The sequence below is a fragment of the Salvelinus fontinalis genome, chromosome 26, assembly GCF_029448725.1.
Source record: "Salvelinus fontinalis isolate EN_2023a chromosome 26, ASM2944872v1, whole genome shotgun sequence".
Classification (NCBI taxonomy): domain Eukaryota; kingdom Metazoa; phylum Chordata; class Actinopteri; order Salmoniformes; family Salmonidae; genus Salvelinus; species Salvelinus fontinalis.
This window is the reverse complement of record NC_074690.1, coordinates 21,000,990-21,017,174: the sequence shown is the minus strand read 5'-3', so window position 1 is coordinate 21,017,174 and position 16,185 is coordinate 21,000,990. Positions and strand designations below refer to the sequence as shown.

General features: G+C 40.0%; 1 protein-coding gene across 1 annotated transcript; it reads right to left on the bottom strand.

Moving 5' to 3' along the window:
• Positions 1-6,462: 6,462 nt before the first annotated feature.
• LOC129823893 (uncharacterized) lies at positions 6,463-14,528 on the bottom strand. The gene is made up of 3 exons (XM_055882971.1): positions 14,469-14,528; positions 13,612-14,148; positions 6,463-8,889 (listed from the first exon to the last, which is right to left on the bottom strand). Exons 2-3 carry the CDS (start codon positions 14,146-14,148, stop codon positions 8,632-8,634), a joined length of 795 nt encoding a protein of 264 aa, XP_055738946.1. The 5' UTR covers positions 14,469-14,528; the 3' UTR covers positions 6,463-8,631.
• Positions 14,529-16,185: the final 1,657 nt, after the last annotated feature.

Below are 16,185 nucleotides of genomic sequence, written 5' to 3'. Positions count from 1 at the left end.
AATGTCATTCTCCTGATATTTCACAAGTTTGAACATCACAGTGCAGCACAGCAGAGCACAGTAGTTTACAATGCAGTAGAGCAGGGTAGAGTAGAGTAGAGTACAGTGCACTAGAATAGAGTTCAGTAAAGTATAGTAGAGTATAGTTCAGTACATCAGATTACTTGAATTTGAAAACATCTAAACTTTGATTTTGAAGTCAACTTTCCCTTTTATATTCCTTTTGAAAAGCAGGGAATTTTAGGGAATGCACTTTGAAAGATATGGTATAGAAATCAGAGAACGCTCACCTATTTCTCTAGGAACTGGTGTGAGGGACATTGAGGAGTGTCTAGCTTTTGGGGTAGAGCTGCTTGGTTGAGGTCAGCTAAGAGGGAGACACGCAGAGCAATACAAACTCAAAGCATGAAGGGACACTCACAACTGAAAATGATACAATATTACAATTCAAAACCTGATACGGCATCTTCACCTTTTCCTCATCCCAATTTCCCTCGACTGTGCTGATCTTCAGCAATTGAGACAGAAATATACTTTTATTAAACGATGTACAGTACAGTACGTATATTTCTATTATAACAAGGAATGAGCACCCTTATCAATTTACCTGCCAGGTTCCAAAGACTGCATGTGCATTGGATTGTGCTGCAGTAGGTAGCATCTGAGCTCTGATTGGATACGTGGCAAAGAGGGAAATGCAGACCTAAATTCTGTGACGAGCAGTGACAGGTTGGCCAGGACTTGACAATCAAAAGGTAGACGCATTTCTAACAAACTATGAAAGTAGATTGCTCGTGGTGCTACAGTACTATCCTTCTTCAATGCCACTCCTTTCAACCCATGCATGCTCACACACTTGGAGCGATAAACAGACAAACACACTTCTACCCACTACTCTATATCTTTCCTCAAATTCTAATAAAAAACACAACATTCACCAAGCACTATCAAAAAAAATAAGAAAACCACGTTGTAGCCCTGTCGTCTACTTACGGTCTTCCAGGTGGTGAGCAATTGCCTCCACATATGGACACCTGGGGTTGATCACCAAGGAGACAGAGGGACACACGTTGAACAGCGGCGGGTTCTGGAAGTGGGTCTGGTGGAGCCAGATGTACACTGGAATATTGTATGTGTTACTTGCTTGGACAACAAATGATTTTCATGGGTCACTTCAATAAGATGGAGGGAGAGAGTAGTGAACATTTTCTCAAAGTGGCAAGTTAGATAAACAAACTATACTGAACAAAAATATAAACGCAACATGTAAAGTGTTGGTCCCATGTTTCATGAGCTGAAATAAAAGATCCCAGAAATGTTCCAAAAGCTGATAAAAACAGCATGATCATTACTCAAGTTCACCTTGTGCTTGGGACAATAAAAGGCCACTCTAAAATGTGAATTTTTGTCAAACACCACAATGTCACAGATGTCTCAAGTTGAGAGAGCATGCAATTGGCATGCTGACTGCAGGAATGTCCACCAGAGCTGTTGACAGATAATTTAATGTTAATTTCTGTACCATAAGCCGCCTCCAACATCATTTTAGAGAATTTGGCAGTACGTTCAACCGGCCTCACAACCGCAGAGCATGGATTCGTATGTATGGACTCGTATGGGTGAGCGTTTTACTGATATCAACATTTTGAACAGAGAGCCCCATGGTGGTGGTGGGGTTATGCTATGGGTAGGCATAAACTACGGAAAATGAACACAATTTCATTTTATTGATGTCAATTTGAATGCACTGAGATGCAGTGACGAGATCCTGAGGCCCATTGTCGTGCCATTCATCAGCCGCCACCACCTCATGTTTCAGCATGATAACGCACGGCCCGATGTCACAAGGATCCGTTAACAATTCCTGGAAGCTGAAAATGTCCCAGTTCTTCCATGGCCTTCATGTCACCCATTGAGCATGTTTGGGATGCTCTGGATTGACATGTACGACAGTGTGTTCCAGTTCCCGCCAAAATCCAGCAACTTTGCACAGCCATTGAAGAGGAGTGTGACAACATTCAACAGGCCACAATCAACAGCCTGATCAACTCTATGCAAAGGAGATGTGTCACGTGCGTTAGGCAAATGGTGGTCACACCAGATACTGACTGGTTTTCTAATCCTTCCTTTTTGTAAGGCATCTGTGACAACAACAGGTGCATATCTGTATTCCAGTCATGTGAAATCCATAGATTAGGGCCTAATTTATTTATTTCAATTAATCGATTTCCTTAAATGAACTGTACCTCAGTAAAATCTTTGAAATTGTTGAATGCTGCATTTATATTTTTGTTCACTATATTTATTTTCTCACCCATCTACACACAAGAGCTTTGCACACCTGGATTGTACAATATTTGCCAATTATTTTTTTAAAGTATATATTCAAGCTCTGTCAAGTTGATTACTGCTAGACAACAGTGGCGGTCAGTGCCGTTAAAGATGAGGGAGGACAATTTTTACAGCATATTGGATGACTGTTCTTCATATTCCATTCACCCAGTTCAAAGTAACATCAACAGCTTTAGGCTACTACATGACACAACATGTTCCCTATACCCATCATGAGGTTGCTACAACCTAGCCTATGAATGAAAGATTACAGTGTAGGTTGAGGCTATAGCCAGTGACAGATGGACAGACAGTCACACATTTAATACCACCTTGCACACTCTTGCATACATCTAGCTGATCTGGGGTGTAATCATTAGTCCAACCGTTGCAAATGAGTTTCTATTGAACAAATTCAGGTATGTACAGTATATTACCGTTTCGTTCCGTTTGCTTCTGTTTAAGAAACACTTAACAGAATCTGTGAAATGAATACACCTCTGGTAAACACATTCATAGCAGCCACGTTGTATTCCTTCTCGCATCTATGCGCTATCCTCCTCTCACCTTTTCCCTTCATTTGTGGACTTCAATGCACAACACATTAGCTGTAGGTGACCAGGTGAAAAAAACTTTCCAAACCAAACCATATCATAACCATATCATACAGCCTACATCGATGTCACCATGTTAGCTAAAGTAACATCATAGTCAACATGGCTAATAGTACTAACGCGTTAGTAAACCCGCTACAATCATGCAGTAACTTTATGTATAGTCAGTAAGCAATTTAGCAGTTACACCGGCTGGCCCCGGTGGCAATAAATTAGTAAATCCAAAAGCTTACCTTGACTTGGAAGAGTTCCAGTGTTGGGTTGGATAGTCATAGCCAGCTAGCTAACATAACATCCCTCTGTTTGAGCCAGGTGTTTGAGTAGGCTAAACTAGCTAGCTGCATTTGTGTCGGAGGAAACACCGTACACCTAGCGACCTGGTCAGCGTGCACTGCGCCCAACCCGTCACAGGAATCGCTAGTGCGCGATGAGACAAGGATATCCCTGCCGGCCAAGCCCTCCCTAACCCGGACGATGCTGGACCAATTGTACGCCGCCCCATGGGCCTCCCGGTCGCGGCCAGCTGCGACAGAGCCTGGGCTCGAACCCAGAATCTCTGGTGGCAGAGCTAGCACTGTGATGCAGTGCCTAAGACCACTGTACCACCCGGGAGGTCTTAGTTTAACCATTTTAAACAAATTAATTTCTTAAATGAAGGAGAAGCAAGAGAGAGAGGTTTCGCAATATTTTTTCAGTATCAGTGAAATGTTCTTGTTACTTACAACCTCATGCTAATCACATTAGCCTATATTAGCTCAGCTGTCCCGCGGGAGGTGAACACCGATCCTGTAGAGGCTATTAATGTGTGGTCCTCAAACACCACATGGGTAAATATATGCATACCAGTGGAGGCTCCACAGAGAAGGAAGGGGAGGACCATCCTCACAGAATTTCATATTTTTTCCTTCCTTTTAGATAAACTATACTTCACTGAACAAAAATATAAAAGCAACATGTAAAGTGTTTGTCCCATGTTTCATGAGCTGAAATAAAATAAATGTTCCATACACACAAAAAACGTATTTCTCTCAAATGTTGTGTACAACTTTGTTTACATCCCTGTTAGTGGGCATTTTTCCTTTATCAAGATAATCCATCCACTGGACAGGTGTGGAATATCAAGAAGCGGATTAAATGGCATGATCATTACACAGGTGCACCTTGTGCTGGGGGCAATAAAAGGCCACTCTAAAATGTGCAGTTTTGACACAACACAATGCCACCGATGTCTCAAGTTGAGGGAGTGTGCAATTGGCATGCTGACTGCAAAAATGTGCACCAGAGCTGTTAAAAGAGAATTAAATGTTAATTTCTCTACCATAAACCACCTCCAATGTGGTTTTAGAGAATTTGGCAGTACGTCCAGCCGGCCTCAAAACCGCAGATCACGTGTATAGCGTTGTGTGGGCGAGCGGTTTATTGATGTTAACACTGAACAGAGTGCCCCATGGCGGGGTTATGGTATGGGCAGGCATAAGCTACGGACAACAAACACAATTGCATTTTATCGATGCCAATTTGAATGCAGTGACGAGATCCTAAGGCCCATTGTCCTGCCATTCATCACCCGCCGTCATCTCATGTTTTAGTATGATAATCCACGGCCCCATGTCGCAAGGATCTGTACACAATTCCTGAAAGCTTAATTAAAATGTCCTAATTGTTCCATGTCACCCATTGAGCATGTTTGGGATACTCTGGATTGATGTGTACGACAGTGTGTTCCAGTTCCTGCCAATATCGTACAACTTCACACAGCCATTTAAACAGGTGTGGACTAACAGTGAAATACTTACTTACAGGTCCTTTTCCAACAATGTAGAGTTAAGTTATAAATACAACATTTAATAAAACAATTGACATAGTGGCACAAGGAATAAATGCACAGTGAATAACGATACAAAAGTGAGAATAAAGTGACTAGGCAAGAGGCTAGATAGACTGTAGAGGCTGGGCAGGAAGCTTAGCGGTTAAAATGGGGAAATCTGCCGTTCTTCCCTTGTGCAAGGCAGTTAACCCATAATCGAATGTCAGGGCAAATCCCATTCTGCTTCCTATTTTAGACAGCTAATTTTTTTTAGAAAAAAATCTATATTTGAATTCCAGTCTGAAAACCATAGTGGCTCATTAATCTATCAACCTTGATTATTTGTGCCATTTTATGATCGTTGTCGACCGGCTCGAGTCATTAAAAAACAAAGAAACATAGGCTATTCATAAACTGAAATGCATGTTTTTTTGTTTGTATTATCTTTTACCAGATCTAATGTGTTATATTCTCCTACATTAATTTCACATTTCCACAAACTTCAAAGTGTTTCCTTTCAAATGGTGTCAAGAATATGCATATCCTTGCTTCAGGTCCTGAGCTACAGGCAGTTAGATTTGGGTATGTCATTTTAGGCAATAAAAAAAGGGTCGGATCCTTATTAAACCAAAAAAGTTAAATTACAACAATTTTATAAAATGGATATATAGCATTTTGGAATGAAACTCTTCAAATGTTAATTGATAATTGGCAGTTCTCTTTCCAAGTGTTTTGCTAGTAATGATATGGGTCCTTTAGTCCTCTGAATAGCACACCTGTAAAATGGAACTGTTAACATACACTGGGTGGACAAAACATTAGGATTAACTTTCTAATATTGAGTTGCACCCCCCACCCATTTTGCCCTCAGAACAGACTCAATTCGTTGGGGCATGGACTCTACAAGGTGTCGAAAGCGTTCCACAGGGATGCTGGCCCATGTTGACTCCAATGCTTCCTACAGTTCTGTCAAGTTGGCTAGATGTCCTTTGGGTGGTGGACCATTCTTAATACACACAGGAAAATGTTGAGGTTGAAAAACCCAGCAGTGTTGCAGTTCTTGATACAAACTGGTGCACCTGGCACCTACTAACATACCCCATTCAAAGGCACTTACATATTTTGTCTTGCCCATTCATCCTCTGAATGGCACACATACACAATCCATGTCTCAATTGTCCTAAGGCTTACAATTATTATTTAACCTGTCTCCTCCACTTCATCTACACTGATTGAAGTGAATTTAACAAGTGACATCAATAAAAGAGCATAGCTTTCACCTGGATTCACCTGTTCAGTCAGTCTACAGTATGTCATGGAAAGAGCAGGTGTCCATCATGTTTTGTACACTCAGTGTAGTTCCTGAATGTTTTAAACAGTAAGTATTTGACAGATTGTAAACTCTGATCTGACTTATTCATCTCATTGTCCAGTGACAGTTATTTTTCCAGTCAGTCATACATTGCGGTTTAGATGTTAATCCCAGTAAATTGTGTTTCTTAGTGTCAACCTTATTTTAAGACATGATCATCCCCGTACATTTACTGAGAGGCATTCTAAGAGGATTCAAAAAGTGTTCTACATCGGATAGGTTTTTCTCCCAATTTAACAAGGTTGTGCTAATGATGCAGGAAATGTGTATTTTGTTCTAAAACAATTAATCAGTCTTAATTTACTCAGTTTAAAATTAGGACTGCATGGGGACAAAAATAAAATAGCAGATTTTTATTAACATATTAAAAATACAAAAGATATCTACATTTAAAACATAGAAGGAGCAATCATCGATGTTAGTATGATAGTAGTTTAACCTTATACTGTATCAAGGGTGACAAACAGTTTTTGATGTAGGGCACATTTTCTACAGCTCAATAAAGCTCAAATGGTTAGTATGCCGTCCTTCTGTCTACCTCCTTCGTGTATAACTCATGCTCCATGCAATGTTAATTGTGATCTGACAGTCACTTGAATTCAAGTAAGCCATATATACATGCAAATTACATCAAACAAATATAAATATATATATAAAAATATATAAATAATCTGTTGAAGGGACAGTTCTTACTTATCTAGGGTGTTGTTGATTAATCTAAACAATTAACAAACAGTTTGTTAGCTGGTTCAAAAGCAACGTTGTGCCATGCTTTAGAATGATACATTTTCCATGCTTTCCAGGATTTTCTGAACAATGTTAAAGAGCAATTCCGCTATTTCTCAACCTTATATTCATCAACTCCAAGACAAAACCAGTGTCTAAATATGTGAAAACAGGGCATTTCTATGATCTGTGGTTTAAAAGACAAGGTCCTTAAAAAGGCAGAGGTTAGGATTAAAAGTGATTTTCACAACCTTCAACAAGTTTCTAGCCCAATGGAGGCTATTATCTTGCTCCCCAGGTTACCGTGAAAATCACAGATTTTTAAATGTTTTAACTTTTGATGTCTTTTTATATCATTTTTCTACAAAACGCGCAAATGTGCCGTTTTCACATATGTTGACACTGGTATTGTGCTGGACATAATGAGAATGAGGTTAGAAAGTGGTGGAGATGCCCTTTAAGCTAATATACTTAAAAACACCCTAGGTGAGTCAGAAATAGACTAAAACAACTGTCTCTTTCAGGCCTAAGACCTGATGTAACATTTGCATCATCGGCGACTTAGAAAGTGTTGCCTCAACCTTTTTGGGGTTAGGCGTTATACATTTGGGGAGGGACCATAACAAAGGACCTGTTATATCACCTTTTCTTGCAGCATGACATTTGATTTCAAATGATTTGTGTAGCCTCTATGTAGGATATTATGAAGGTGTCATGAAGGCTTTATTAGATACAGTACACCTGGTTTAAAGTGTGACAATGTATCTCTGAAGTATACATAAAGCTACATATGTTTCAGTGTGCATGTTACAGCTCTACTCAAATTTGGTGGAATATTTAAGCTATTCCTACGTTTGCGTTGAGAAGAGTCTATGCCATTGTTTTTCACTCTCAATGTCTGATCATCTGCATCTTTACTTATGTAGATCTCAGTTTCTGAACTAAAAAATATAGGCTCATCCATGCTTTTACTACGTTTCAGTTTGTACAAAATCTTTGTCGCCTGCTCAGCGTCAGAAAAATCTTCTGCCTCAAGTTCCACTCCAAAGGACATTTTTACGTCACGCACAATATCAATATTACAAATCTTTTTTAATTTAACCATATATATCTCAAATTACTGACACAGGATAGTACCGGGTTACAGGGTCACCAGTAGCAATCAAAAATAGACTGACCTGACAGGCGTAGAGGTTCTGAACTACAATACAATATATTTACAAAATAACATGGTCACACTTTAAACTCAGCCTGTTTCATTCCAGGAAGATGTTCTCTCCTGTCCCTGTTCACTCCCCTTAATGGATCTGATAGTGGATGTCAAAGCAAAGCTGAATTGTGTAACGTTAGTAAGTGGGCGCTTGTTAAGTCTTGAATCCATGAAGGGGAGTAAACGCAGACTCTTTTATCAGTCTTCATCGCTTCACCTCACATCAAAATGAAGGTAATCCGCAAGAGAGAGAGAGAACCACAGAGAGATATGGAGAGAGGGAAAGAGACGACAGAGTGAACTTGAATTTTATTAAGATCCCCTTTAGTTGACGCCATGACGTCAGCTAATCTCCCTTTGGGGTTGGCGCTATCGCTCGTCACCAGTTACCACAGCCACAAAGTCATAAACCCCGCCTATTTCTACAGTTTATCTTCTTAAAATGTGATTTTAAACCTAACCCTAACCTTAACCACACTGCTAACCTTATGCCTAACCCTAAATTAAGCTAATTTTTTTCTTGATAAATGTCTACAATTTAGCCAATTTTGACTTTGTGTGGCTGTGTTAACTACTGACAACCCAGAAACAGGAGGGCAGCGATGGCACATAGGTCTCCATGTGGTCCATGTGTTCTCCATCCGTTACCTTGGTCCTGGCCCTGGTCCTTGTTACAGCCCTCGCCCTGGTCCTTGTTATAGTCCTGGCCCTGGTCCTTGTTATAGTCCTCGCCCTGGTCCTTGTTATAGTCCTGGCCCTGGTCCTTGTTATAGTCCTCGCCCTGGTCCTTGTTATAGTCCTCGCCCTGGTCCTTGTTATAGTCCTGGCCCTGCAGTGGAAAGAAAGGTTCTCTGTTCAAAAACATGTTCTGTCTCTCAAACAATCAATAATTAGGTCTGAACAGTATGTTATGGATAAAGAATTCGCTGATGATAACGATAATAAATATTAAGGTGATGATACTGAGGAGGATTGACATAACAATTGACAATATTTCATTCATGCAACAGAATGGAGCCTTAGAAAATGAAAAACATTACATATTGGATAAAAATATTGGAAATTCATATTTTAGCCATTAATAATGAAAACACATCATCATTTTTTGGACAGTGCTTCAGCAAGATTTGAACCTATTGTCTTCCATTCTCGATCAATGGAATTAGTCCACTGCGCCATGTTTTTTTTTGGTTTTTTTTACACATACAAAGCTGTTAATTGTATTCTATTCAAACAGACCCCATTTCAAGTAAACAAGCATTCATTAACATCAGGTGTGGCCATGGCCAACACACATGAACACATTTAGATGAGGATAGAGAGTTTTGTTGATGCTGAGAACGGAATGTATATGTTTTAAAATAACATTCTTAGAATGTTCTCTGAACATCACTAAAGTGAAAACAAATTTGCAACATTACTTTAAATAGAACCCTGTAGCAAATGTTGTGATGAAGTACTGAAATTCCCACAGAAGAACATTGTTTCTTAACGTTCTCTGAACTATCTGAGAACATTACCAAAATTGAAATGAAATGTAACCATGTGTGTGACATGTGCTCATCTTAATTGTTCTATGGTATCATGGCGGTCCGTAAACAGATGTTTAAGGTGCATGCCACCACCTACTGTGCTGGAGTGTGTGAGCAATCATGGTCTGCCTAATAATGTACTACTAAGAAGAAAAAAAACATCCCAAACCCCCCAACTCCATTAAACCTGATCTACATCATGCAGAGACAATCCGCCCTTAGGATTATTCAGCATGTCAACAACAATTTGGACAGTAACATCTGTTACCCCCAATAACTATTTTGCCATTTACGAAATAACCTTCAACCTGGCATTTCTGCTTTCCTCAATTTCCATGATAAGCTTACCAATGAAAGCTACATATTCACTATCAAAGTGTGCTTTGACACAACATTCATGAGCACAAATTTTCTGAACAGGCCTCGAAACCATACCAGGACCAGCAGAAGTACCGGCCCTGACAGTAGGTCCACTTACTGCAGGAGCAGCCATGGAAGCTACATCAGGCCATTCTTTAGTTCTACCAATATGTTTCACAGCCTCTGCATGACACATCATGACTGATTTTATATCTCTGAGCTTCTCTAGCCTCTCTCTGCACCTGGTATCCACCAAATGCCAGGTGCAATTACAACACTTCACATTGCATCTAAAACACTGCAATGGGGATGGGACACATTCTCTGACATTGAAACTAAGGAATCCTATCTGTACTTTTCCAGACAAAACCTTCTCAATCCTCAGCAGCACTGATAAGCTTTCACTGCTTTGACCCTCTTTCCTACTGATGAACCTTTTGTCCTCAACCACTCTGCCTCCCTTCACATTTTCTTTAATATCATCTATGGACATAGATATTGGGACACCAGTGATGACTCCCCTCAACCTAGAATAATCACCAGGGACATGGCTTTTAATGTTCAAATTAAGCTTTCCTTGCTGAGCCTGGCTACCACAAAATATTACTAAACTACCATTTCCAATGAACCGGGCTATTTTGACTTCACTAATCTATTTCTTCACGGCATTGGTTAATCCAAAGCTTTGTTTCTCTTGTTCCCTACCCTGGCCCTCTTTACGCTTTCTATGCGCCACTGCTTTCAGTATCATGATCTCTGTTCTTCTCATTCAAATCTTTGACCTTCATCCTCCCGATCCATATCGTCAGAGCTGTCACCCATATTGATCGCATTCCAGCATAGCTGTTGCTTATCCAACTTTACCTCCATTCGCATCATCGCTTCAACAGTACTACTTGCCACCATTCCATGCGGTCAGGGATTGTCCATACAAAACATCATGCCACAGGCAAGCCAGCAACCATCCTCCCTCAAGCTATCCTCCACTAGCCTGCCCCCAACTTGAGCGGTCTTAATTAACCCAGGTGTATGTATTTGTCTCCAGGTGCACCTCATTGCAATTAGGGGCAGGGTTGGCTGACATACAGTTCCTTCAGAAAGTATTCAGACCACTTGACTTTTTCCACATTTTGTTACTTTACAGCCTTATCCAAAATGTATTAATACATTTAAAAAATATCATCAATCTACACACAATACCCCATAATGACAAAGCATAAACAGGTTTAGATTTTTTTTTGCAGATTTATTAAAAATGAAAATCAGAAATAACATATTTACATAAGTATTCAGACCCTTTGCTATGAGACTCAAAATTGAGCTCAGCAGGCGTCCTGTTTCCATTGATCATCCTTGAGATGTTTCTACAACTTGACTGGAGTCCACCTGTGGTAAATTGAATGGACATGATTTGGAAAGGAACACACCTGTCTATGCAAGGTCCCACAGTTGACAGTTCAAAAACCGTGTCATTGGGTCAAAGGAATTGTCCGTAGAGCTCCGAGACAGGATTGTGTCGAGGCACAGATCTGGGGAAGGGTACCAAAAAATGTCTGCAGCATTGAAGGTCCCTAAGAACACAGTGGCCTCCATTCTTAAATGGAAGAAGTCTAGAAGCACCAAGACTCTTCCTAGAGCTGTCCGCTCGGTCAAACTGAGCAATCGGGGGAGAAGGGCCTTGGTCAGGGAGGTGACCAAGAACCCGATGGTCACTCTGACAGAACTCCCGAGTTCCTCCGTGGAGATGGGATAACTTTCCAGAAGGACAACCATCTCTGCGGGACTCCACCAATCAGGCCTTTATGGTAGAGTGGCCAGACGGATAGCCACTCCTCAGTATACTGCACATGACAGCCTGCTTGGAATTTGCCAAAAGGCACCTAAAGACTCTCAGACCATGAGAAACAAGAATCTCTGGTCTGATGAAACCCAGATTGAACTCTTTGGCCTGAATGCGATGCGTCACGCCTGGAGGAAACCTGGCACCATCCCTACGGTGAAGCATGGGGTGGCAGAATCAGGCTGTGGGGATGTTTTTCAGCAGCAGGGACTGGGAGACTAGTCAGGATCGAGGGAAAGATGAACGGAGCAAAGTACAGAGAGATCCTTGATGAAAACCTGCTACAGACAGCACAGTACCTTAGACTGGGGTGAAGGTTCACCTTCCAACAGGACAACAACCCTAAGCACACAGCCAAGACAACACGGGAGTGGCTTTGGGACAAGTCTCTGAATGTCCTTGAGTGGCTCAGCCAGAGCCCGGACTTGAACCCAATCAAACTTCTCTGGAGAGACCTGAAAATAGCTGCGCAGCAACGCTCCCACATCCAACCTGACAGAGCTTGAGCAAAGCTGCAGAGAAAAATGGGAGAAACTCCCCAAATACAGGTGTGCCAAGCATGTAGCTTCACACCCAAGAAGACTCGAGGCCAAAGGTGCTTCAACAAAGTACTGTGTAAAGGGTCTGAATACTTACGCAAATGTGATATTTCATTTGTTGTTGTTTTTTATAAATGTGCAAAAATTCTAAAAAAATGTTTTTGCTTTGTCATTATGGTGTATTGTGTGTACATTGATGATGGGGGAAAAAACAATGTCATCCATTTTAGAATAAGGCTGTAACCTAAAAATGTAGAAGAAGTCTAGGCTTCTCCAAAACTGCTCCCTGATGCCACTGATGGTCATTTACAATTGGCTCATTCATCCCCCTCCTCTCCCCTGTAACTATTCCCCAGGTCGTTGCTGCAAATGAGAACGTGTTCTCAGTCAACTTACCTGGCAAAATAACGGTAAAATAAAAAAATAAAAATAAACTTAGTAGCCAGCTACCAAACTGCCAGTTGCTAATGGCCTGGTACTCAGCGCTCTATTGTCCATCTAATCACTCTGACATCAATGCAATCCAAAATCAAATCAAAACCTTCATGAGAGCCCCTGCGCTCATGTTACGCAACATTTCCATAGGCTCATGCCTCGAATTTCCTGCCGGCATTGACAACCTAATGCTAAATGTGTTTATATTCATTAATGGTCAGTTACCCTGAGACCGGCAATTATTTGCATGACAATCACCAGCTGACAACATTTTGTGACTGCAACAGTCCTAGGCATGCCTCCCTAAGATTGCTGGTACGGATGTTTTTAATGTAACTATATCATGTATCTACATTATGCTGAGCACTTAATGTCAATGGAATGAGCTGTGAACTCTGTGAGAATGGAAACTCTTAGCTAAGAAATTAAAATAGCGTTTCAATTGCAATCATGTCGTCATTTCCATGCTCCACCCCTGATGTGAAGAACCTGTTTTGTTAATGTTTAGTTGTAATTAGTTATTTATTAGAGGTCCTCACCTCGTATGAAAAGGTGGTGAAGCGGCTAAAACCTTAACCTATTACACATTTGAACTTTTAGGTAAGGTCCTGTTAAAGTAAAGTAATGTGTCAAGTTCCTTAAGTGTGCTGAGAATGTTCCAAAGCCAAGCAACTATCCTGTACCATTCTCAGAAAGTTGTGGGAAGGTTGTATACAAAATAACCATAGGACAACCACACTCTCACCAAGCTCTAAGAAACATATGGTTCTCAGAATGTTATGTGATAGCTGGGAAGTGTTCAGTGACCATTACAGTAGAGAAAAATGTATAATTAGTATATTTACCCATGTGGAGGCTGAAGACCACACATCCGGAGGAGGAGTAGTAGTAGCTTGGTCTTTTTGTAGTAGCTCCGACCATCTGCCCTTGTCTACACATTGCTTCAGGCCTGGATCGGTTGTCACGGCGGAGGAGAAGAGATGAAAAGTATTTTGGAGTTGCTGATAGAACATACGAAGGCTCTTTAGGGCCTTCAGCTGAATGGTGAAAGTATGGATCGGAGCAGGGATCCAAGCATTGAACCAAACACTGATTGGAGCTTCGATACGAAAATTGATCAGAGCTTCGATCAGAGTATGCATCAGATCATCAGTCTGAAAATTGATCAGAGCATCGATCAGATCACCGATCAGAGCATGTTTCCCAAAATCGATCCGAACATTGCCCTGAACATTGAGCAGAGCATGGATCAGACTATGGATCAGAGCTTCGGTCTGAACATCCATCCGATCATCGAGCAGAGCATCGAGCAGAGCATCCATGAAATCGAACATCTCCAGAAGAGCAAGTGAAGGACGTATGTTGCTGGTGAAGACATCCATCTGAAGCCAGTGGAAGAGCAACACTGCTTTTAGTTAATAATATTTATTTCCATTTTATAATTGCTGAATCTTTTGAACAATTGCTAGAGAATGCAGAGCAACCAATTTTCTCAGATCAAACTATCGTATACTTATAGCTGTTTGACATATACTGTAGAATAGACACTGATAAATATCAAGCACTGAGGTTGTTGCTCAATCAACATGTAGATGCAAATAATATCTAAAATCGTTGCTTTGAGGTTACATGTGTATAGATTAAACAATGTAATATTGTACAGTGTAATAATGTTCAGTCTTAATCAAATAAAACAAATTACCTCAAAACTGGTCAAATCACAGGTTTTAGCCTCAGCAAAGCAAGTTGACAGTGTCTGGACAGTGATACTCAAATGACAGATGAAAAAATATGCTTCAGACGCTTTTTATAAACCTGTTCACATGACTGTACGTGTGTTCATGATTGGTTTCTGAAATAGCCGGATTGTACGTATATGTTCATGATTGGCCCTTGACGGTAAAAAAAATGAAAACACCCTGTTTTTCTTTGAAGAGAAAACGATAGAAACAAAGGAATTACCAGTGGTCGGAGATAGGGATGTGGCGGTCATGAAATGTTGTCAGCAGGTTATTGTCACGAAAAAGCCTGCAGGTCTCATGGTAATTGACCGTTAATTAACGTAAACATGTTTAGCATCTCCAGGAATCCACGCTCACAAGCCGCTGCGTGCCTTTGGAATATTTACTTTTTGAAAAGTCTAATTAATAAATGTAATATACACCATCACAATACAACCAATATTTGATTTTATCAGCTCTAAAGAAATATTATGATATCATGAACATGTACCTGTATTTTAGAAGAACAGAATATAGGCGTGATGCAGAATTTAAAAAATTGCCTGCGCTGAAGACGTCTATAGTGGTCCGCTAATGAAGGATTAGTAAAGGCCCAGTGCACTACTTTTGGGAAAACATTTAAACTAAAAAGTATTTGAGCGTATATCAGCATTTGTAACTTGAGTCTCATAATCATCTGTACGAAAAAGTTAATCTGATAATACTAGTGGAATATAAAGTTTATTGATATGCTTGATATGTTTTCCAGTTTCTTGAAATACTTTGCAAATGCAACTTATTTCTCTGTGAAAACTGAAATGGTCTATTAATTAATTTTCAGCAGCAGGGGTGTAATGTACTTAGTAAAAAATACTTTAAAGTACTACTTAAGTTCTTTTTTTTTTGTATCTGTACTTTCCTATTTATATTTTTTAACAACTTTTAGTTTTTCTTCACTGCATTCCTAAAGAAAATTATGTACTTTTTACTAAATACATTTTGAATGCTTAGCAGCACAGGAAAATGGTCCAATTCACACACTTATCAAGAGAACATCCCTGGTCATCCCTACTGCCTCTGATCTGGCGGACTCACAAAACACAAATGCTTTATTTGTAAATTATGTTTGAGTGTTGTAGTGTGCCCCTGGCTATGCATAAATAAATAAAAACAAGAAAATTGTACAGTCTGGTTGGCTTAATATAACAAATAAGAAATGATTTACACTTTTACTTGTAGCTACATTTGATAATTAAGTATATTTTAGCTATTACTTTTAAAATCAAATAAAATGTTATTTGTCTCATGCGCGAATACAACAGGTGTTATTATCAAGTGCCATTATCCAGTTTCATCCAGTACCATTGTCAATACTTACTATATTTGGTTATATTTAAAACCAAAAACTTTTACAAAAGTAGTATTTTACTGCATGACTTTCAATTGAGTCATTTTCTATTAAGGTATTTTTACTTTTACTCAAGGATGACAATTGAGTACTTTTTCCAGCACTGTTCAGTAGACACCATTATCCAGAGCAACTTACTTTATTTGAGTGCATATAGTACATGTTTGGCACTGGTCCCCCGTGGGAATTACACACACAACCCTAGCATTGCAAGTGCCATGTTCTACCAACTGAGCCACCCTGAGGACAGGGTTTTGTTCTTTCGGGAATTCAATTAGAATGACAACCCC

Coding starts and splice junctions, on each gene's coding strand:
- LOC129823893 (XM_055882971.1), bottom strand. CDS start 14,148: ATGGATGTCTTCACCAGCAACATACGTCCTTCACTTGCTCTTCTGGAG. Junction 8,890..13,611: donor GGTCTTCAGCCTCCACATGG/GTAAATATACTA, acceptor TTTCCACTGCAG/GGCCAGGACTATAACAAGGA.